Raw genomic sequence first — 23,638 nt, 5'->3', positions numbered from 1 at the left:
GGTGGGGGCGGAGCTGGAGCCCAGGATTCCTGTGAGAGAGAACCCGAGGCTCGCTCTGACCGGAAGCGGTTGTCGCCGGCCTACTTTTCGAGCCGGAATTTCCGCCTTGCGCATCCTGTCTGGGCGGGCACTTTACTGGGGTGGACCTATGGGCGGGACAACTCATAGGACTGTATTAAAGAACGGACGCTTCCGGCGAAGGGGAACTGTGGCGGGGCTTGTTGGGATCATGGCGGAGAATCACTGCGAGCTGCTGCCGCCGGCTCCGAGCGGCCTCGGGGCGGGGCTGGGGGGCGGCCTGTGCCGCCGCTGTAGCGCTGGGCTCGGCGCCCTGGCACACCGCCCCAGTGGCGTGTCCAAGTGGGTCCGGCTCAACGTCGGCGGCACCTACTTCCTCACCACCCGGCAGACGCTTTGCCGGGACCCGAAGTCTTTCCTGTACCGCTTGTGCCAGGCGGACCCCGACCTAGACTCAGACAAGGTGAGGGCCTCGTGGGCCAGCGGGGGCCGACCGCCCAGGTCGCCATCCGCGGCACACACTTCTCCACACCGAGGGCACTCAGCGGAGCGGGCACTCTGAGCCCAGAGTCCTGGGCCGGAGGGAGGATGGCACTCTCGTGTCCATCAGCCTCAGCCCTCTGCAGTGCCCCTCTCCCTCGCCTTGCCTTTCATGCTCTTCGGTCGAGAAGGACCCGGCTTTACTGTGGCTCTAGTTTCTTTCTTCGTAGGTTCTTTTGCTCAGGGTGTGTGAACACCATCGCCCTAGCTATTTGCTGGCTTTGGAACCTGAGAACCCTTTGCATTCATCTGGTCTTTTCACATTCCGGACGTTTAAATTAACGTAGGCCATGAGGGTTGACACAGTGGCTGCCTTTTTCCCAGTGACTTGCAGAGTTTGTGCTCCATCCTTCTCATCCATAATATGAACGGGCTCCAAAGCTATTACAAAGTGTCCAAAGGTGTCATTTTACTTCAAGTATATGAATTATTTGTATTGAATTCATGTTCGGGGCCAGATGTAGAAAAACCTTAGAGTTGTCTAAGAAAGACCAGGTGTAGGATCCTTTTGATTAGCTTTCCAAACTTGGTTTCCCCACAGCCTTTGCAAAAGGGTAGTAATTTCCAGGTTAGTTTGTAGTTTATCTTGCATTTAATTAAACACTAACACTGTTAAACCTGACATAAATAGAGAACATTTCTATTACAAGAGTTGCGTGGCATAGTGCATAACTGATGTCTCAGAACGGCAGTATTGAAATTTAGAAAAAACTAGTTTCCTCAATTCTTGAGTTACTGCAAGATAACCAAGAAGTTAGGGTTTGAGATAAGAAAGTGTCTAGAAATAGGCTTTTGTCAACTGGGTTTTCTTTTTATAGTGAGGGTGTATTTTTTTTTATTGGTTTCTCAAATAATGAGTGTTTATAACCATTCTTGTCTTTCTACTCAAGCATCCCTGTCTTGTCTGTTACATCAGATTTTATTTTTGTGGGTTTTTTTGTTTGTTTGTTTGTTTGTTTGTTTGTTTCGTTTTTCGAGACGGGGTTTCTCTGTAGCTTTGGAGGCTGTCCTGGAACTTGTTCTTGTAGACCAGGCTGGTCTTGAACTCACAGAGTTCTGCCTGCCTCTGCCTCCTGAGTGCTGGGATTAAGGGCATGCACCACCACTGCCCGGCTACCCCAGATTTTAAATTGGCCTCATCAGTTGACTCTAGTGTCTGCCTAATTTTAGCCCTGGAACAGTGGATTTAGAACTGTTTCACTTTAGCATGGCTAAAGTCAAATCCATCTCTTCCTCCTACTGCCTCTTAAGATTACTTTATAGATTAACCTTTATTGGGCCAGTGAGATGGCACCTGCTGCCAAGCCTGACAGTTTGAGTTAAGTCTCTGGGACCCACATGATGAAAATAAAAAACTGACTCTTGAAAGTTGTACTTTGAACTAGGTGGTGGTGGCACAAGCCTTTAATCCCAGAACTGGGGAGGCAGAGGCAGCTAGAGCTGAGTTTTAGGCCAGCCTGGTCTACAGAGTGAGTTCCAGGGCTGCACAGAGAAATCCTGTCTCAAATCTCAAATTACCCCCCCCCCCCAAAAAAAAGAGGCTGAAGAGATGGCTCAGTGATAAAAGCATGGGCTGCTCTTCCAGAGGACCCAGGTTCAATTCTCAGCACCTCCATGGCAGCTCACAACTGTTCTATAATTTTAGTTTCAAGGGATCTGACACCCTCAACAGACATATATGAAAGCAAAACACCAATGCACATAAAATAAAAAGTCATTAAAAATTTTTTTAAGTTGTACTCTGACCTCCAAGTATACATTATGGTACTTGTGTGCCCACACATACATAAATAAATGTAACTCTGTGTGTGTGTGTGTGTGTGTGTGTGTGTGTGTGTGTGTGTGTGTGTGTGTGTGTGTGTGTTTCCTTTACTGCAATGGGAAATTCTCTTATCAGGTTATGTTGTAGTTGATTTTTTAAAAATTATTTCAGAGCTAGAGAGTTGGCCCAATGGTTAAGAACACTGATTGCTTTTACAGAGGGCCCAGATTGGGTCCTAGAACCCCTCGTGGTGGCTTATAACCATCTGTAACTCCAGTCCTAAGGAGTCAGACATCCTCTTTTGACCCCTTTGTATACCAGACATGCATGTGGTGCACATATGTGCATGCAGAATACTCCTACACGGGATGTAAAATAAATCTAAAACATTTGTCTTAAGTTACATTTGATTTCTAAATTATAAAGCCACAATTCAGAACATAAAAATAATACGAAATCACCAGGCATGAGAAAAGCAACTGTATCCCAGCATTTTGGGAGGTAGAAGTAGAAGAACTGGAATTTGAGGTCATCCTCAGCTACATAATGAGTGTGAGGCTAACCTATGCTACTAGGACCCTATCTTCAGAAAAATATAGTGGATGAAATTTTGGTACCATAGTTGACAGTGTTTGTTTTAGTCATAGGTTGCTAGAAAGAGTAATTCTCATTCATATTAGTCATGTTACTAGAGTATTCTAATAAGAAAAATCTATAAATGCTCTTTCTTCTCTGTACCCCCCCCCCAGGTTCTGATGAAAGAGTATCCCAAGAGGTTCCACCTTAATTAAATCCAAAGGAGGAGGTTAGAAGGGAAGGGGTGTTAACAGACGGAGGCCATTAATTACATGATGGATGATAAACAGGATGTTGATTCACATGGAAAGATCTCAAAGCTCTGACCTCATAGTTAAGATCAAGGAAAGGATACCTGGCAAACACTCCTGGAGTTGAACTTTAACAGGGACCTGGTGGAAGATCCCCTTTCTGGTACTTGGTGTTTATTGAATGCTTAGCTTTGCAGAATGTGATGCCAAGATGGAACTTGGGTGAAGAAATTTTAGGGAAGAAGTTCCCAAGAAACCTTTCAGGAACCTTCTGGGTTTCACGATTATGGCAGAGCACCAAAGGCAGATTGTTGTTTGGGGTGTCGGGGCTGTGGGTTACTATGGGAAGTAAGTTTCTGGAAGACAGTTTCCAAAGTTGTTGACAGACAAATTGCTAGGGATCGTAGAGAATGCAGACACAAGGCTTGCTTGACTGTCCTTTCAGCCTCATGTCCAGTCTTCTGGGCTGTCCCTGTCCCTGCATGTCTTCAAAGCCCAGGGTGGGACTTAACTACCCACCATGTCTTGTATCCCTAGCCCTTTGAACTTATTTCAGGGGCCAACTTTGAGCCCATTGCTGCCATGAAAGTTCTTTTTCTAGACAGTCTGAGTGAGTTCTCACTTCCTCTTGGGACATCCTCCGGTGGGACTGTGGCTGTGCTGTGCATTTGTGCGTCTGCTGTTATGCGCCATTTTCTCTCAGTGTTGTCTTTGTGGGCAGGCCAGGCAGGAAACTTCTAAGCTGCCCATGGGAAGTGCTTTGCAAAGGCTTGATATTTGATCCATTTTGCTTATGTTTCTGCATCCCATGTTATGTTGAAAACAGAGTTGCTGTTTGTAGCTCAACTGGCCCCTGATTTAGTGTGATGGTGCTTCAGGAGGAAAAGGGAAACAGCAAATACTGTGTGGTTGGTTGGAAGCTAGCCTGAATTAAGTGTGTGTCTCTGACCGAGTCAGATCTAGAGAAAACTGCTACTCACACATGAACTTCTGCCCTTGGAACAGCCACTGTCCCAGCTTTGAGGCTGCAGATATAGTTACACTAGGTGGGCCTTTGGAAATAATGTTTACTACTACCCGGTCTCTATAGTACTCAGTGTCTGCTTTGGGTGCAGTTGGTGCTAATGTGTTTTAGGGTTGGAACAATATGAAAGGAATTTTAAGCCAGGGCTAAGGGATGGGATGTAGGTGGGAGAACCATCTTTGAATTAGTTGCTTGGCAAGAGAAGTGGGGATTACTTAGGGTATAACTGGCAGGTTTTGTTCTGTGTAAGTAAATCAGAGAAAGTAGCCAGGAGCACTCTGTGCACTGGACAGAGTTGTACTGGCCACAGGCTGTGAGTGGGCATCTAAGGACAGGTGCGTTTTACTTCCATGGTGCGTTACGGATGTGGCTCTTAGTGTGTTGTTCTTGGCCCTGATGGTGCATCCTAGTGTTGCGCCCCTTTGCAATGGGTGCTTGTCCTCACTACATCTGGTCACCTCTGTCAGTGTGCTTCATTCAGAAGCCCCTTGGTCCTGATAGGTCAAGAGGATTTATTATCACACGAGGAGTGGATCTTTCTGAGAAGAGCTTGCCTCGGTATCCTCTGAGGCAGCAGGGAAGGGGCTGGCAGGTATAAAGCCATTCTTTTTTCTATCCACTACCCAGCATGAATGATGGTGCCTAGCTTTGGTTTTGCACAGGGGTCAGAAAACTCTGGCTACCTGCCAGCTTTCCCACATCACATGTTCTTGGAGCTACTCATTCCCCTGTGGATGGGGTGTGGGTGCTTTGGCTCTGAAAACAGTAAGGCCAAGGTGCTTCCCAACCAGCCCTTCCCAGAGTTTGTGCCTCCTGGTCTCAGAAGCAGAGGCTTAGGGGTGGGAGCTGCTTCCTAGGCATCGGGGCTCTGTCTGCACTCGATTATTCAGTGATTCTCTCTTCTGCGTACTCTGGGCTACTAGCCAATGGGAGGGTCTATGTGGCTAAATGCCAGCAGACTGCCCCTGTTGAGGTGCAAGCTGCCTCTCGCTAGGCCTCGATAGAGGCAGCTCGCTTTCAGCTTGCTGTGAGGAGGAGCAGAGCTGCCTGGTTAGGCACTACGCTTTCTTATAAGATGCTTGATGCCTTCAAGCTTAGGAAATACAGCTATGGCACTTAGGTGCCGCACCCAGGACCCATGAAGATGGCTTTGAGGGTAACCCACAAAACATCTTGGGGTAGGATGTGCCCCCAGCACTTCCACTGCCCTTGTTATGGTGGGCTCTTGCTCTTGTCAGTTGAGCTCTACACTTGGTGTTCTCGCTTTGGAAATCAGGTCTGGGTGGCCAGTTCCTCACTGTCTGTGGGCTGAGGTAGATTTTTCCAAGCAGATGAGGAAAGGTAAATGGCACTGGGTACTGGATAATCTTTAATGAGGGAAAGAAGAAGAGAAGCTGAGGGCCTGCTCTTTGAAGGTGAAGTTTTATGCTGTTTACCATATGGCCACATGTGAGGAGGGTAGAGGCCATGTTGAAGCTGATGGGATTTTAGTAGCTTTGGAGATACCTAAGGGGATTTCCCAGGTGAAGTGTGAACCTCTGTTTGGGCTGTCCTGGCCAAAATGCCCTGGACTGCCAACCTATTAGCCAGAATGGAGAAGCTGGGGCGTGGGCCTTGAAGACTATGGAATCTGGATCCTTCTCAATGCTTATACTTCCTGTTTCTCTTTTCTCCTGTCTAGCTGATGATGACAGTATCGTGTTAAATACACACTCTCAGTGTCAGGAAGGAGGCAGTGTGTACTGGAGATTGTTGGGGGTGGGTAGGGGGGTCTTCTCTATTCAGTGTACCTGGTGGGGGAGACCACCCGAGAAACCCTGGGGGTGGATGACTCCTGTGCGATCTTCCTTCCAGATGTTTATGGAAGCTTTCATTTACACAGGTGTTGGGCTCTGGTGCAGTTGGGAAGGCTCTCCCTAGAAAGACTCCTGTCTACTAAATCACTAGGACACTACAATGGAACTCAGCTCAAGGAACCTGTCCTGGGTGAATTCCAAGCGTGCTGGTTCCATGAGAAGACTCAGGAGCCTCAAGTGTGGGTTCCAGTTCACAAATCTCAAAGCTTTACTAGTGTCCTCAGTTCTAGTTTCAAACTAGGGGTGGGAGTAATGAATTTGCTATCTGTGGCAGGGACACTTTCCCCAGGTCATGATTCTTAGAGCTCTCCCTGGGTGGGGTGGGGGCGTCAAGGCTACACTTAGGGTCACAATGTGTTTCAGGGTGTTTTGGTGATCAGGTGAACTCATGGCAGCATGGAGGGCTCAGCTTTCCTAAACTCCAGTGCATGCAGGGAGACACTGATGTGTGGGGAGGGGGTTGGTGTACAAATGGCAGGCCTGAGAAGCCGGGTCTGGAGTCTGTCCTCACTCTACAAATCTGTATGTTTCTTACAAGCCTCCTGGGTCTCAGTATCCTCATTGCAATTGGTGATATCTGAGACTTCTTCTGGATCAAAGATGTGTGACAAGTATGTATAAAGCAAAGCAAGAAAACAGAAATAAAGGTTTATATATGGATAGGTCACTTGAAATGGGTAATTTCAGAGTAAAAGCTTAGCATTTGTAATTAGGTTGATTGTGCATGTTGGTACCCACAAAATTCAATGCATTTGTCTTTTAGTGGGGACAGTTGCTAGAGGAGTCTTCCAGATTTAATTTACAACACTCTACTCTTAATTCTAATTCTCTTGTAGTGGCTGTGCCTTTTCCTTTCCATTGGGATAGGTGCAGGTGCAGGAGACTCAAGGAACTACTGCAGACCTGTGTCTTGCCTGAGGCATAGTGATGTTGACCTTTGTCTGCATGCTATTTCCAGAATTACAAGGCTATGTTAGGGTCATGCCCTAGGGGACAGCAACTGCACGGGACTGTGTTATGATTGGATGACTAACAACCAGCCTCTTACTAGGTCTTTCCCCACCAGAGACACAGACTTGAGAAAAGTTTGTCTCTGAAGGTTGTCTCCCACTCCTTTGAAAATAGATTTGTGGAGTTGGGCCTCCTGGGAACATGTTTGACTTGGGCCTGGCCTAGTCTTTGCCCATTTGCTTCTCTGGGGAAGATGTCCATGGGTCAGGGCAACCACCTCAGAGACCTGAAAGCTGCCCTGCCTGGCTCGGTGGCCAGTAGCTCAGGCTCAGGGTTTCTTCCTGCTGTAGTCTTGGGGCTCAGCCTCCACATTATGCCCACTCAGTGCCAACTTGGGCAGCAGCAGCCTGTCTCACATATGTGGACGGGTGGCGAGTATGTGTGGGGGAGTTGGCTTTCATGTAATGTTCAGAGCTGAGTCCAGTGATCCCTTTTTTATGCCTTTGGAGAGAGATGTATTTCCAGCCAGTGCTGCTGCAAGTAGGTCAGACACAGATTCACTGAGAAGTGGGAAGGAAGGGTTGGTAGAGACAAATGATTGTTGAGAAAGCAGTCTTAATTCTGGTGCTTTTGTGGAAACATAAAGCCTTCCCGACATACCAACACAGCACAGGCTTTTCCCTAAATCATGCTCTTTGAATCTGTTGGTTTTCAGACATGGCTTCTTTGCACATCTTGAGTGCTCTTGGCGTAGGTGACACTATGGGTTCTGCTTCACTTGGCTCCAGTTATTGTAGTCAACATCTTGATAGTTCTCTTGGGGGCCTGACATGGAGAAGCATGCTTTTAATCCCAGTACTCAGGAGGCAGAGACAGGTGGATCTCAGTGAATTCAAGGCCAGCTAAGCCTATATAAGAGAGTGTCTCAGAAAAAAAAAAGTCATGTTACAGGTTTTATGAATGTACTGAGGCTTGTATTCAGAGTTTTTTGTTTGGTTTGGTATGGTTTTGGTGTTGATTTTCAAAGCCAGGATTTTTCTATGTAACAGCCCTGGGTATCCTGGAACTCACTTTGTAGACCAGGCTGGCCTCAGAGATCCACCTACCTTTGCCTCACAAGTGCTGAAATTAAAAGCATGAGCCACCACGCCTGGCTTGTACTTGGATTTGTGTTTCCTGGTGTTGTCTATTTCCATGTTGAGAAGGAGGCCCCGAGCTGCGTTACCAATACCAGGACATGCAGTGCTAGAGGCCCATTCTTGTCAGTCTTCCAACACACCCTTGCAGACATGAGTACAGCCTGGAATGCTCCCACAGTGGACCCTAAGCAGCACTGCCATGTGTATCATGGTGGAAATATGTGGGATATAGAGCTTGACCTTGGCCCTTGCTATGGAGTTGAGATCTCCCACAGACAGCTCCTAAAGGATTTAATGTAAGTGGTGCACATACTCTGCTACCTCTTTTTCCAGACTCTGGCCTCTGTGGCTGCCCAGGCAGCTGACTGCTTTAAGGAAGCAGCCACCAGAAGAAACTGGCCAGGAGATGCGAGGTGATGCATAGAGGGAGTGACATCCACTTTCCCTTGATTCCTGTGAGTGTCTAAGTGTGAGCCTAGACTTTGGGGTTTTAGAGAGAATATGAAGAATATTTTAAAGAGACTGGACTTTTCTTTTTCTCCCCTGAAACAGGGTTTTTCTGTGCAACAGTCCTGGCTGTCCTGGAACTTTGCTTTGTAGACCAGGCTGGCCTTGAACTCACAAGAGATCTGCCTGCCTCTGCCTCCTGAGTTCTGGAGACTGGATTTTTAAAGTTTAGGATTTGTTTTCCATTGTGATACTGATATTAGTGGCATCTAGGGGACAACAAGGAAGGAAAAGTTATGACTTAACTGTGATGCGTTTGTATGTCAAGTTGAGAGCTAGTCAGATGTGCTGATTTTGTGTTAGCTTGCCACATTCTAGAATCATTTGGGGAGAGAACCTCTGCCAGAGAGAAAATACCTCTGCCAGATTGGCCTGTGGTTCATTTTCTTAATCATGAATCATGTGTGAGAGCCCAGCTCAATGTGTGGTGCCATTCCTGGTCTGGTGGTCCAGGGTGCTAGCAGGAGGTGAAGAAGCCTTGGAGAACAAGCAAGGAAGCAGCATCTTCCATAGCCTCTGCATCAGTTCTTGGTTCCAGGTTCCTGTCCCGCTTGAATTTATTTTCTGACTTCCTTCAGTGATGGGCTGCAATGTGAGCTGAAACAAACCTTTCTTCCCTAAGTTGCTTTGTTCATGGTGTTCATCACAGCAACAGAACCCAGCTAAGACAGGGAAAGTCACTCTGCCGCCACCTCTGGATACAGCCCAGTGAGAGCTACTATCCTGCCTGGTGGTACAGCTTTGCTTTCCAACCTGCGTCATTGCTGTTCCTGGGTTTGTGTGAAAGACTCCTTGCCTGATACCGCTCTGTTTTCATTTCCCAGGTGTTCTGTCCTGCCATTCTCAGCACATGCCACCTTCCTTGGGTGGCCAGGAGTCCTGATGCCAGGACCTTCACATATAAGGCTATATATGCTCACATAAGACTATATAGGTGTACAAGTTCTGTTACCCATCCTGCCCTCCGGCCTGCCTCAGCAAAATTTTAAAACTATTTTGGTCTTGTTTTTCTGGAAGTCTCCACATCTAGATTTGCAGATGGTGGTTCCCCACAAAGTACCTTTGCCCTTTGTGGCTGGGTTTTAGGCAAACAGGACATGGTACTCCAAGCAAGAACACTGCCTAGAATAGTCTGAGGCTGTAAGAAGTTTCCATGGTTGGGCAGTGGTGGCTCACACCTATAATTCCAGCACTCGAGAGGCAGAGGCAGGCAAATCTGTAGGAGTTCAAGGCCAGTCTGGTCTCCAGATGCAAGTTCCAGGGCAGCCATGATTGACTACACAGGGAAACTATGTCTCAGAAACAAAAGGGGGGTGGGAGGAACCTTCTAAAAGGTTCCTTGGGCTGCTGTCCCCATGTCACCACTTCTGGAGCTTGTAGTTAATTAAGTCTTTAGTTTGTGGTGGCGAGCCCTCAGCTCTAAGACAGGAAGAGACTGGGCTGAGAACAGCCTTTTGCTGTTAGGCATTTATGTTGTGGCCAGGATCTCACTTCAAGTACTCTGAAGTGGTGTTGTTCTAACTAATGGTTTTGCCTGCAAGAGGCCACTGTTCGGCTGTGTTCTTTTTCTTTGTTTGTTTTGATTTTCAAGACAGTTTCTCCGACTGTCCTGGAACTGCTTTGTTTTTGTTTTTGTTTTTGTTTTTTTACGAGACAGGGTTTCTCTGTATTGTTTTGGAGGCTATCGGTCCAGCCCGGCCTCGAACTCACAGAGATCCACCTGCCTCTGCCTCCCGAGTGCTGGGATTAAAGGCGTGCGCCACCACCGCCCGGCTGGAACTGCTTTGTATACCAGGCTGGCCTTGAACTCACAGAGATCCTCCTGCCTCAGCCTCCCAAGAGCTGGGATTAAAGGTGTGCACCACCACGACCTGACCAGGTGTGTTTTGGGCTAGAGTGCACATCTAGAGGGCAGTTCTTTCAAAACATTTTTCAAAAATCTGCCTCCCACAGGGCATGCTCAGTGAGAGCCGGCCGTACCCAGCACATGAGCTGCCAGGCTCTGCAAATGAACACAACTAGTCTGAGGCTCAGCACCCTTCCTGGTTTTGAGGCCAAGTGCCAGTGGCAGCACACCCAGTGCTAGTGGCTCCTCTGATCTGCCACGGTAGCCCATGCCCTCAGCCCTGCAGTACTTGTCATTCCCTCCAGGAGGCTGCTAAGAGAGCACTCAGTAAACAGCTTCCTCACACGGGTCCCTTTCATTCCTTTCCCCCTTGGTATTCTGGAGGACTTCCAGGCTTGTTGTTGCCAGGGAAGATTGGGCCCTGAAGTCATGACCATCCTGACAAGAGAGGCCCCCAAGAGTATCCAGGGTAGGGATGAGCACATCCCCTTCTGATCTTTTTTTTCTTGACCTATCAGTAGTCTGCCAAGGGAGCATGGTGATAACAAATGTGACACTCAGGGGGCACTTCCACATGGACAGAGGGGGGACGCTGTGGTAATGCCATTTCTTTTTCCTTACTTCAGTCTGCTTGTGGCTCTCTGTAATGTGGGAATAACTGCCACTGCCCTCTTTGGTTCCTTGGCTTTAAGGCAAGGCTCTAGGTGGCCTTAAGGAGTAAAGGCCAGGTGACAGAATGGAGAGCCCTGGAACAGTTTGACTCATGTGTTGTCCTTAGATGACGTGGTAAGATGAAGTCAGATTGGCTAGAGAGCTAGACATTCGCGTTGTTGAAACAGGGACCACAGGGAGAAATGGGCTTAGAGTGAGCAACTGGCTTCCCTCGCCCCTGTCTCACAGACCTTTAATGATGGGGACAGCCACAACTCAGTTTCTCCCTTTGATCTGAGGAAAGCAAGTTTTTAATCATCCTGTGCCTGTAGGTGTTGGAAAAACCCCTGGAACCACCAGTTTGTATCGCCCCCAAATACACAAATGTGTGTCTGAGAAGACAGCTTCTGAAGGGTCATTGCTTTGGCTGGGTCCTCTGAGGCTCTGCTACTCACGGACAGATAACATCCTAGTCCCCATGCTGTCCTTTGGGCCTAGATTGGTCAACTGTTCCCACTGGGTAGCCAGGACAGCATTTTTCAATAGTCTGCACTTAGAGAAGTCTCATAGGAACCGTGTTCTGCTGAGGGAAGCCTGTGTGCACTATTGATTTGTGGAGTCATCTTCTTTCCCTGGTAGTTGGCTTGGCCTTGCTGATTGAAAAGCTGGGGTGTGGCCTCACCTTAGCAGAGACCTTGGAACCCACTACATCCCTTGGGCTGCTGTCCCACATAGCTGTAGAAGCAGGTATCAGGCTCACCCTTTATCAGCGTGTGTGGGTCCACACCAGAGGGTCTGCAACCCTGTTGGACTTGGCAACCCCAGAGTACCTGCAGCCAATCTGGCAGGTCTGGAGTAGGGTGTGGCAGAGATTCGCTGACCCACACTCTGGGTGGGGTATGTCCTTGTAGCTTTTGTGCATTGCCCTCGTTGGTAGTCCTCAATGCTACACCTCCCCTGACCCCTGCCAGGCCTGTGGCTCTCATAGTTTCCAGCAGGTCTGTATGGAGATAGCTCTGGTGAGCATATGAGGGTATCAGTCCTGAAGGGAGCTATTGCCCTGTCAGAGTCAGCAGGCAGGTGTATAGGTTGTCCTACAGATGGTTCAGATTCCACAAACCACTGACCACAGAGGAAGGGTTCCTTTAGTGATCATAGTCACTGGGAAAGCCCAAGGACTGTGGTTCAGCAGGAAATGAAGCTACCCTGTGTGGTCATTTCAGCATTACCACTGGCCCAGGCTTCACTTATCATTAGGAGGCTCCAGGGCTCAGCTGTGGAGGGTGCGTTCTCCGGGCGGTGTACTGCTGCTTGACTTCCAGGTCTGAGGTTTCTGTTCCAGGATGCCCTGAACAAGGGGAATCGGCTGCCAGGGCCTGAGTCTCCAGAGACCTCAGAGTTGAGCCTGATGTGTTGGTGCAAGGTGTGGTGGTGTACCTCTGCAATCCCAGCACTTGGGAGACTGAGGCAAGAGAATTTATGAGTTCAAGGTCTCCTTAGGTTACGTGGCAGGATCAAAAGCCATGCCAGCCTACACAGCTATCCTATCCTGTCCTATGATGGGGGTGAGGGGTTGATTTGTGGGTATCAAACCTGACTTTCTCAGAGTCTTTTGGAGCTGGAGCAATACCTGGTTGGCTTGGATCAGTAGACAAAGGAAGGTAGTCTTGACATTGAGACCTGTGTTACATCCAAATGGAGGCAGACAGAATCAGAAAGCTCTCAAGTTCCCTGAGACAGGTGCATGAGCAGCTGTGGAACCTGCACTGCTAGGCTGTTAACTATGGTCTGGCCTTAATTGGACTGCAGTTTCTACACAAGAACTGACACCAAATTGTTCTTTGTAGGATGAAACCGGTGCCTATTTAATTGACAGAGATCCCACCTACTTTGGACCTGTACTGAACTATTTGAGACATGGAAAGCTGGTTATTAACAAAGACCTCGCAGAGGAAGGTAAGGTTCGTTTTCAAAATACATATGAACTCTGTGGTTGTTGGTTCCCTGTACTGGTTGGTTCCTCGAAGTTGCAGGTGCCTCAGGCCAGAGGGACTGCATTGCTGAAGGACCTAAGCTGTACACCAGGTGGCCAAAGGCCGTTACAGACTGCTTCAGGTGTCTTGGTGGTGCAACGTGAGTGGCCTTCCAGGTCTCACAGCTGCTTTGATTCTGCAGCATGAGGCTGTGTCTTGTGGATACTCTTATCACACAAGTCCAGGGAAGTGGGGCATAGAGCCCCTCACTGCTCTCCTTCCAGATCAACTCAAGGATCCTGAACATTTGCGTAGTCTCCTTACTGGCCACCATTCTTTATCTTGCCTGGTCACAGAGTACAGGATACACAGCACCAGGCTATCTTGTCTTGTCTCAGAAAAGGTAGGGCCATTTCAGAAAAGCCCCAGACCTTCCTAAAACTGCACCCTTTAATATAGTTTCTCACATTATTAACAATGAAAATTATTTTCATTGTTAATTCATAACTGTAATTTTGCTACTGTTATGAATTGTAATGAAATGCAGCCCCTGTGGGGGTCGAGACCCATAGGTTGAGAACTGCTGCCCTCACGTCAGTTGGTCTGGTTGGATTGTGGAGCTGCTTTTTGAAGCTCCTATCACGTATCTCCTTTATTAGGGTCTCATTAAGTTCCTGATTGCTGTTACCATGTGGATTGTTATTTGGAGATCTAATTGTGCTCAGGAGTTGTGAGCGCAGTTGTTACCTGGCAGCCTTTCATACTTCATTCCCTGTACTCTGTCCTTCCCCGGTCTCCCATGTTGTCATGTGTTATCCTGAGCTGTTCCGGTCTGCTTCGGCTTCCTGTTAGGAGTGGGGAAGCTAAAGAGATGCGGGAAGCCCGAAAGCAGTGCTCTTGAATTCTAGCTTTAAGTCTCTGGGGAGTCTCCAGTGTGGGACATTAGATGAGAGGCTACGGGAAAGCTTTGGAGCCAGAAGTGACTCCGTCAGTTCTTGTCTTCATTTGAGCAAGGGAGATGGTCTATGTGACTGTGGGGCACACGCAGGCGTCTATGGCTTCCATACTGTTCCCAACAGGAAGAGCCAGTAGCGCAACCGGGCAACTTCCAGGCTGCAGAGAAAAACTGCCAGTAATCTCCCAGTATCTGGGCTAAGGGCAGCTGTGCTGCTCCCCGAGTCACCTGTCGTGACAGGGCCATAAGCACGCTAGTAAACTGACCTTCATTTTAGTCCTCTCCTGAGTGCTGAGAACTGAAAGAGGTCTGTGAGAATGTTGTGACAAGCTGGGCACAAGGACTTCAGGCTAGGGGTAGCATGGGTGCAGGGCTGAAACACTTGTTTGCTTTGGTCTGATCTAGTAGAAATCACAGTTATTTACCTCTTTCAGGAGTGTTGGAGGAAGCAGAATTTTACAATATCACCTCACTAATAAAACTTGTAAAGGATAAAATCAGAGAACGAGACAGCAAAACATCACAGGTGAGACAGGGTGGGGGGGAGGGTGTCACAAGCAGATTTGGCTTCCCTGTGTGTGGCCTTGGACCAGAGCTGTCTACCCTCACCCCGGTGCCTCAGGCCTTGTTCTCTTTTTCCTCATCTGCCATGAAGGGTCCGCATGCCTTTGCTTGCTCAAACCCTTGCTAGGGAGTCCGCTGCAGTCAGTGGAGACAGGTAGTTGTGTAATAAATGCATGGAGGAGAGGAGGTCTTGTGAGGGCAATGCAATGTTGGAGAGCAGAGGCTCTCTGATGGGAGAGTATCAAGACCTAGTCTGCAAGTACAAAGGCCTGTGACAGGCCAGCATGGCAGAGAAGAGAGCATTGATGAGCGGGGAGATGGGTGACACAGATACTGGGGATCTGTGCAGTCACTGGGGGGGAGCTGGGTTTCCTGGGTCCCTTGCTGCCCATCAAGTGTGTGTGTGTTGTGAGTGCTGTGAGAGGCAGGCAGTGACCCCGCCTTCTCCGGGAAAGGCCTCAGTGGCTTTCAGCATCGGTCTTATCAGAAGCTAGCTCTGCACTTGAGAGTGGTTATACCCTCACCCAGCTCACGAAGTGAATGCTGGCAACACCCTGACTTGGTCCACTTCGAATCCTCTCACTGCCTCACCCCTGATAAGCCTTCCTGGTGGGCTGCTCCTGGGCACTTTTCCACTGCATACCTTCACACTGGCACTCTGGCTCACTTATGGCTGGGAATGAAACAAATGCTCATCTGGCCGAGCCTTCTGCCCTCCACTGAACCCATGCAGTGGCAGGGAGTGATCTGAGGAGGAGGCTTCTCACATCCTGTCATTAGAAAGGTCCTGAAGGTTCCCATCCCCCTCGGTCTGCCTCTTGTTTCCCTTTTATCCCAATCCCACTCAAGACCGTGTGGTCTGTACTACTTCAGTCTCTGTCTGCATTGTGAAGTAGACGAGAGCCTCCTGGCCTCATAGAAGCATAGCAGGCATTGCTATTGGACGTCTTGCTGGTGAGGCACTTTGGTGACGGCCAGTGTGTGACTGGTACCCACGTGCCACTAGCATGAAACACAACCCAAGCAACAGTAGCTTCAGGATTTATGTCCTGTACATATTGGTGGCTCTGGAAGGGCAAGCTTGTCTCTTGGTTGTTCCCCGTCCCACACCCAAGAACAAAGTCTAACCTGGAACTGCCCAGGGAGTCTCTGTTGGGCAGGAGAGGTTAAGCAAAAGATTGTATAGCTCTGCATGGGACATATAAAGGTTTTCTGACTAGGTGTGATAACACATACCTTTAATCCCAGCACTTGGGAGGCAGATCTACCAGACCAGATCTACAGAGCGAGTTCCAAGACAGCCAGGGCTACATAGAGAAACCCTGTCTTGAAAGACAATAACAAAACAAAAGGTTTTCTATGTGTTCATATCTAGCCACAGGTGCTCTGAGGATTTCAGGAACATGACTCATTTTATTTTGGAATTTAGACGTGGAAGTAGTTTTGAAGGTGCCTGGGAAAAGCTGCAGCAGCAGCTGTAGATTGGATGCGTGGATGTGTCCAAGGTCGCTTTGGGTATTGACTGACTGACTTGCGGTGGTCTGAGGTTAAGGTTGCTTGGGTGCGTGGTGGGTGGGGCCTCACCTCTTGAAGTGTTTGTCCTTGTAGATGCCAGTGAAGCATGTGTACCGTGTACTGCAGTGCCAGGAGGAGGAGCTTACACAGATGGTGTCCACCATGTCAGACGGCTGGAAGTTTGAGCAGGTGATGAATGGGGGCCCATGGGAATCCTCAGATCACAGGGACCATCCCCTAGTCCATATCTTCCTGACTCTCTTGTGGTGGTTTCTAATGCAAGCCCCTCCCTTGAGGCTATTCTGTGCCATGTCCAGCACTCTCTTCATGTGTGGAGCTCAACTCCAGAATGCTTCCTGCCCACACACACACCAGGTGCTGGCTGGTCTCTGCCCTTCTAGGGGTCTGGCAGGTTTTATGGGCTGTGTATGTGAGTGTGTGTCTTGTGCCCAGACCATGTTAGAATCCCATCAAAGGGTTGGGCAGGAGCAAATGTCGCCATGGCAGAGCCTGCCCCTCAGGTGCCTGGCATGTGGCCCAAGAAAGGCTGTGCACTGTCACAGTTTCTGGATCTGTGAACTGGGCTGCCTCGTTTGGAGCCAAGTGCCTTTTGCTCTGTTGTCTTGTGACTTCTGGCTGGAGGAGTTTCCTCCCATAACCAACTTGAAGACTTTGTCCTCGTCTGTCCTAGGTGATCCTAGACCATAGCACAGGCGCTCCTCTTCCCTCATTCTGACCCTTGTACACTCACCCTGGGGACCTCCATGCTGTCAGTTCTCTCTGAAACCCAGAGAGCCTGAGTCATGCTGGCTAGGAAGGAGCACCGCTTCCCTGAGGCAGGGCTAGTCCTAGATTGACAGGCTTTCAGAGAACCAAGGTGAGGCCCAGTCCCTCTGAGGTGGTCAGTCCACCCTAGGGTCACCCAGGGGGTCAGTGATTAGGTCAGAGTAGAGCTGCCTGGTGTGGATATAAAGTCTCTGGGAAATGTGGGTTTGTATGTTCTCAGTGTAACCACCCTGATCCAGGTGAGCACTTGTGCCATCGGTTTTATCTTGTGGGGTCCACCCCTTGCAAGCAGCACTGTCCCCATTGCTGAGGGGAGCAGTAACTGGCTCATGTGCTGACTGTCTCTGATATGTAGAAACATGAGCAGGGACCACAGTGGCCTTTGAGCCACTTCTGCTTACTGACTGTGCCATTGGCCCCCTTGCTATGACTATAGCGTTTTCCCTTGAATTATTTTTGTGTTGAGAAGAACAAAAGTGCTTGATGTCTGTGTTCAGCTCTGCCTCAGACTCCTGGCTGGAGTAGTGGGCATGGTCTTGGCCCACGTGGCATGCATGGTGGCCTGGAGGCTCATGAGGCATGTTAGAACAGGCAAGGGTGTGCAGAAGCTAAGACAGCACCCTCAGTGTCTGTCAGTGTCAAGCTAGGCTCTTACTTAGTGCTCCAGCTTTTAGTGCTATTGGCCTCTGTTCTGCTTTCCTGAACTCCCTAGTATAACCCTTGGGTTCTTTGCCCGGAGTGGGTACTGGAGTTAGTCAGTAAAGGCCCTGCTCAGCCCAGGAGGCTTTCTGGTTGCCATCAGAGGCAAGGACAGCCAGCAGTAAGTCCTCAAATGGTGCTTGTACATGAACTCTGGCCTTGGCTCTCACTCACTTGCCTTAACCTTTGTACCACTACCTCTCCTCGCTCCACAGGGTAGCTAGTCATCCCCTAGGGTCCAGCCTGGAGCACCAAGAGAAGCTCCGAGTCTGCAGAGGGAGCCTGTCCCAGCATGTTGTGCAATTACATGTGGGTGTGCAGGTGTGGGCTCCTCCAAGTGTGCTGGGAATTTGCTTCCTGGTAGTTCTATGGGAAAACCTCCTGGCTAAAAGCCAGCTCTCATGTCCCTGAGCTTCCATGGTGTGTGCCACGGTCTTCCTCCTAGGGAGCCACTTCACACGGTCACAGGCTATGTCTCCCTTTCAGCTGGTCAGCATTGGCTCCTCCTACAACTATGGAAATGAAGACCAGGCTGAGTTCCTCTGTGTGGTTTCCAAGGAGCTGCACAACACCCCGTATGGCACAACCAGTGAGCCGAGCGAGAAGGCCAAGGTGAGTGCCGCCAGGGCTCTAGGCCCCAGGCAGACACTGCAGGCGAGCTTCTCTTCTTTTTGCCTCTCTGAGTTTTGCTGTTTTCTCTAGACTCTTAGTTGTTGGGTTTCTTGGTGGCTAGAGATCTTCGTATGAAGCAACCTGATGTGTCAGCACGTGTTTCCACAGCCACCAGACAGGGTTGTCCCTAGAAGTGTCTAGACCTCAGGCCTGATCAGTTGAGCCTCAGGACTGTGACTGCTTACTGGGGACAGCCTCAGGTGTCAGGGGTGTCTTAGGACACAGGTAGAGGGTGTCTCCCCTGAGCTCAGGGTTTTAGCACAGCAGCTGCCTCACTGTACACAGTTGGCCTTTCACGTTTGGTTTAGTGTGTCCTTCAGTCCTACCCTACAGGGCACTGGGTTTTCTGTCTCCCAGGGAAAGCAGCCTGCTTTGTTTACTTTTAGATTGCTCTCAAGCGACCAGCTTTGGTGACCTTTCCCCTGGATGCCCATCTTCCTCCACGGCTCTTCAGCTGCCAAAAGGACTTAATCTATATTGTGAGGAGGCTTTAGCCATGGGCCCAAGTCCCGTTGCTATTGAAATGTGTCCCTATTTCTCTCTTCAAAAATACCTGGCTCTGGGCTGAGTGGTGGTGGCACACTCCTTTAATCCCGGAACTCGGGAGGCAGAGGCAGGCAGAGATCTGAGTTCAAGGTCAGCCTGCTCTACAGACCTAGTTCCAGGACAACCAACACTGAACAGAGAAATCCTGTTTTGAAAAAACCAAACCAAAACAACAACAACAAAAAACCCAAACAAACAAAAAACCAAAACCACCTGGCTATGAAATAAAGCAGCCAAAACCACCTGGCTATGAAATAAAGCAGCCAGCACAGTTCCTGGATATATTTGACAGCAGCAGGGTCCGTGGTCCCCAAAGCCATGGGAACCATGGGAGCCAGATCTAGAGGACAGGCGTTTGGAAACACCCTGTCCACTGGGCCACCCTTCTGAGAGCAGTGGATCCCCTTGAGACTTGTGTTCTCTACGGTCACCAGCCACCATGTCCACACTGAGCCCTGTCCACAGTGTCCCCTGAGCATCTGGTGGCTATACTGCCATCGTCTTTTCCTGTTTCAAATGGGAGTGGTAGGAATAAGGACTATTTGGCCATGAGACTGTGGCTTGTGTGAGGAGTGAAACCCTAGGTGGACGCCTTGCTTCTAGTGGCAGCTGTAAGTGCAAAGCCTTCCTTAACCACTCTGATCTGAGATCTAGCCCTGACTCAGAATGCAGCAAGAGTGGTGGGCTTAGGGCTTCCTTTGTCTCAGAGAAGCTACTAGAGGAGATTTCTGGGGCCAAGAGCAAGAGAGTCCTCTGTAATTGGGTATAGTCCTTGCTCTGTGTGACAGAGTATCACCTGTGATGGGAATCCCTCTGGATCTGTGGGTCCAGTGTGACTCAGACTCCCTCTACAGGCATGAGTCATTGGCTGATGGGTCACAGCCCCTTTGACTAAGGCTCCACCTCTGTCATGCAGTGGGCCATTCGTGGAGCCAGGTCTGTGGTCCTCTGAGCCAGGGCTGCAACAGAATCTCCTTAGACAGGGCTAGGTCCTTGGCCTGCCTGGGAGCTGTGAGGGCAGGTGTCCGCGACAGGTGAAGGACAACAGAATTCAGCCAAACCTAGGGTTCCCCCAGGTTTTCCTCCTGGGTGATATACTGGTTAGTCCTCCTGCAGGCATGCATTGCTCAAGCTGGACTGACAGCTGTCTTCCTTACTTCTTGCTGTTCACATCAGAGCGACGAAGAGGAGACAAGGCACCAAGGCAGTGACTCAGATTAAGTGTAAATGTCATGGTGAGCTCTGTAGCCCTTTAGGTGGACCCAACACCATAGTCTTCCTTGCCCCATGACCCTAGTGACTTTTGCCTCAACCCCTCCTCTGTGCTTCTATACATCCTGTAGTTGACAGGAACTTTGATAGTTGTGCCTCTATCTGCAATAGAGCTCTCTGGCTCTGCTCTGCTCAGGGCTGGTGTTGGTTGAGACCTTGGTTCCCCAGTAAGATAGTGTGGAGTCACCTCCAGATGTCCTGGAGGATTCAGAAATGGTCCACTGTGTGGGACTTGCCATTGTCAGACTAGGAAACAGTACTGTCCCCTTGAGGCGCTAGGGTGGCGATTTCAGCCTCCCACAGTGGGGCTGGCCTAGGGGCCACTGTTTGGGGTGCTGGTGGGTATGCAGGGACAGCTCGAGAGAGCCTGGTCTTCTCTTGAGCCTCCCAGAGCCAGCTGGTCCTACTGCACCAGGCCAGTAGGGCTGCTCACCGTGACAGCCCATGCCAAATGGCTCCCTGTGAGCTTTCCTCAGCTCTGAAGCCTTCTGCTGGAGTCATATATACCCTGTCCCAGGCCCAGAATGTTTTGAAGGCCTCCAGGATCTTCCATCCCAACTGTGTAGACAGCTGACCGCAGTGAACTAACTAGTTAAGTGAGTGAGCGCCCTGTTTTTCTGCCAGAGAGGGAGCAAAGGGTGAGGAGGCAGCAGATGCTGCCGGTGAGTGAGCAGACTGAGTAGGACGGGGGTCCACAGCGTGACCTTGCTTGGGAGGTTTTAGGAGTGACCAGTCAGGAGGTGCAGATCTTCTCATTAATGGATGGGGTGTGGAGGTTGATCTGGAGTCTCATGTCAGCCACCCTCGGTGCAGTCTCCTGATAGCTAGCTGAGGCCTGAAGTTAAGCATTCCTTTGAGCTCTGCACTCTGAACAGGGCCTTGGTCAGAGCCTATGTCCTCACTCTATATTCCGTATTTTTCAGATTTTGCAAGAACGGGGCTCAAGGATGTGAGGAGTACTGACAGCTGAAGAAATGATATTCTTTTCCCCAAGATAAAGTGAACCGCCATGTGCAGAAAGCATGGCTGTGAGAAGAAACCTGCTTTTGATCATTTCTCTAGAGATCTGGGTGTGGATCCTTTTTTGCCTCAGATGTGGGTGGAGAGAGACAGCCCAGCTGTCAAGCCAGTCGTCTCCACAGGGAGGCAGCTAGGGCTGGGTTGGCAGTCTCTGAGGCCTCACTCTGTTCTTTCCGAGTGCTCCGTGGGACTGAGGCAGGGTGCTGCTGACCAGCCCACGCGTTCCTGAAGATGATCTGAAGGACAAGGTCCTTGGTGCTACACACAGCCTGCAGCACGCAGCCTGGGCCTTGCCAGGAGGGAGGGGCAGCTGCGCAACTCTGTCCAGTGCACTGTGGCTTAGGGCGTGGGTACCGCTCATCTCTGGTTGAGCACCAGGCCCTCGTCCTGGGGTCAGGGAGGCCGCCATGCCTCCAGGCATGTTTGGTTGATTTCTCTTGACCTCGGCCGAGGCTCCTAACAAAGGCAGCCTCCACATTATCACTACTTCTGGGCACTTCCCCTGGACTACACCCCTTCAGAGCCAGGCTCTTATAATGGCCTGTCAGCTTGGCCCAGGATCATCAAGGCTTCTCAATTTGTATTTTCCAGGCAAGAGGACTTTGTATCCCTTTTTTAAAGTGTGGATAGACCACCTGGTGTTTATACTCTTTAGAAATGCCTAAAAGTGTTGCTACATTTTGGATTGATCTGTTAAGTCACTTAAGGGAGGTAGATGTTTTGCCTCATATGCCCCACCTGCGGGCTCATGGGGGAGCTGGCGCCTACCAGTGCCTTTGTTGTGCCTGGGCTGGAGGCTGGGGCAGGAGGCCTGTCCACCTGGCTTCTGGAGCTGACACTCCAGGTCATGTTGAACATTCAGGATGTTTACAGCGCAAACATGTCTCCTCCTCACTGGCTCTCATTTCCTTGTATAACTATGCAGTTCTTCTCTTGTATTCCTGGAGTGTTTGAGACTGCACAACCTGCATGGGCTCTGTTTCACCTGACACGACATTGGAGCTGCTAAGGTTCCTGCAGAGGCTGCGCCTGCTGGCTTTGGAACAGACCTTTCTCAGCCGGTCAGGGGATGTAGCAGGCCACAAACTTGGCCCAAGCAAGCAAGCTCTGTGCTTCTTGACCCCTGGCTTCCCAAGGGAGCTGTGCAAACTGACCGCCATGACTGCCTGTGTGCAGGTCAGAGCCTCTAACACTGTTTCAGATGCTTCCGGAAACTTCTTGCCTAGGCCCTTTTCCTTCTCCTCTGCCAATAACTGATAAATCAAGTTCTCCAGCGTCTAGGACTGACCTCATCCTTTCCTAAGGTCTGTTGTATGTTGTTAAATGTTTGGCTTAAATGATTCATACAAACCTTTCTATTGGGTTGACTGGGCTTCAGCAGCCCGGGGGTCAGTGGCTCTGCTGTTGGCTCTGGGAAATACTCTGGGGAGTGGCTGGACACTTAGCATTGTTTGATTTATGACCTTGACAGTAGATAGGCTTGTGGGGGTTTTGTTTTTGTTTTTTAATTTAATGATATTAAAACGTAATTCACTAAAATTCTAAGGGGATATTTATACTTTTATACTTTTTTAGGTATCCGTATTTTATCAGCTTACCGTTTAATGCCTAAGTTTCCCCTGAAAATAGTAAATAAAATTGTGTATTTATGAATGCGTTCAGCAAATTACTGTCTTGAAGTGTGGAAAAGTGCTGTCCCTCCTGAGTGTGTCCTAGTGGACCAGAATGCTGTGTCCTTACTTCTAGAAAGCAACCTCTTCCTGGTTCCCGAGCGCTTGTTTCCCACAGTCATCAGGGATCTCTCTGCTGTCCAGACCCTGAACCTTGTATATCCTGTGTCCTATTGTATAGCCAGTGCAGCCAGGTTGGTGGCCCCCTGACCCATGGTTACAAACAGAGGCTGTCCTGTTGCTCAAGTTGAGACATCTGTACAGCAGTCAGGTAATCTGGACCATGAGGTGCTCTGTGACTAGCCTGAGAACACAGTCAGGGGCGGGGTCTGGTCTCTCCTCTGAGAGGTCTCTTAGTGCTGCCCTGCCTCACAAGCTAGAGCATGGCATGTCTGAGCAGACTAGGAAAGCAGGCAAATCACAACGATGCTGGGGTCAGTCTCAGAGCCTGTGAGCCTCAGGCCAGCACGTGCCGACCATGGTGGCCCAGATCTTGCCCTTGGGGTGTCCTCAGCATCCCCACAACCTGCCCTGCACCCTTGTCCGGGCTCCAGTTTTCCTCTAGAGTAACCAGCCCTTCTCAGACTGGACACCAGTGTGCTCTCGAGAAGGCACTCAGCTCATCCGCAGAGGCCACTGAGTGCTGAGCGGGGAGTGAAGTCCATGAGGCTCCTCGGGCTTGTTTGGTATATAGCAAGTGCTAAGTGATCTATTCTGGGTTTATTTTATTTTCTTCTCTGAGACAGGATCTCACTATGTAGCAATGATTGGCCCGGAACACAAGTTAACCAGGCTGGCCTCAAACTCATAGAGATCTCCCTGCCTCTGCCTCCTAAGTGCTGGGG

General features: G+C 49.7%; 1 protein-coding gene across 1 annotated transcript; it reads left to right on the top strand.

Annotated features, from left to right (window-relative positions):
• Positions 1 to 165: 165 nt before the first annotated feature.
• On the top strand, positions 166 to 22,776 carry Kctd5 (potassium channel tetramerization domain containing 5). The gene is made up of 6 exons (XM_005081637.4): positions 166 to 481; positions 12,969 to 13,077; positions 14,484 to 14,575; positions 16,222 to 16,317; positions 18,100 to 18,225; positions 21,027 to 22,776. The coding sequence occupies exons 1-6, from the start codon at positions 230 to 232 to the stop codon at positions 21,054 to 21,056; spliced, it is 705 nt and encodes a 234-aa protein (XP_005081694.1). The 5' UTR covers positions 166 to 229; the 3' UTR covers positions 21,057 to 22,776.
• The last annotated feature ends 862 nt before the right edge of the window (positions 22,777 to 23,638 follow it).

This window comes from Mesocricetus auratus, unplaced genomic scaffold (genome assembly GCF_017639785.1).
Source record: "Mesocricetus auratus isolate SY011 unplaced genomic scaffold, BCM_Maur_2.0 Super-Scaffold_100007, whole genome shotgun sequence".
Classification (NCBI taxonomy): domain Eukaryota; kingdom Metazoa; phylum Chordata; class Mammalia; order Rodentia; family Cricetidae; genus Mesocricetus; species Mesocricetus auratus.
The sequence above is the reverse complement of the archived record's forward strand: the minus strand, read 5'-3'. Positions and strand labels throughout refer to the sequence as shown.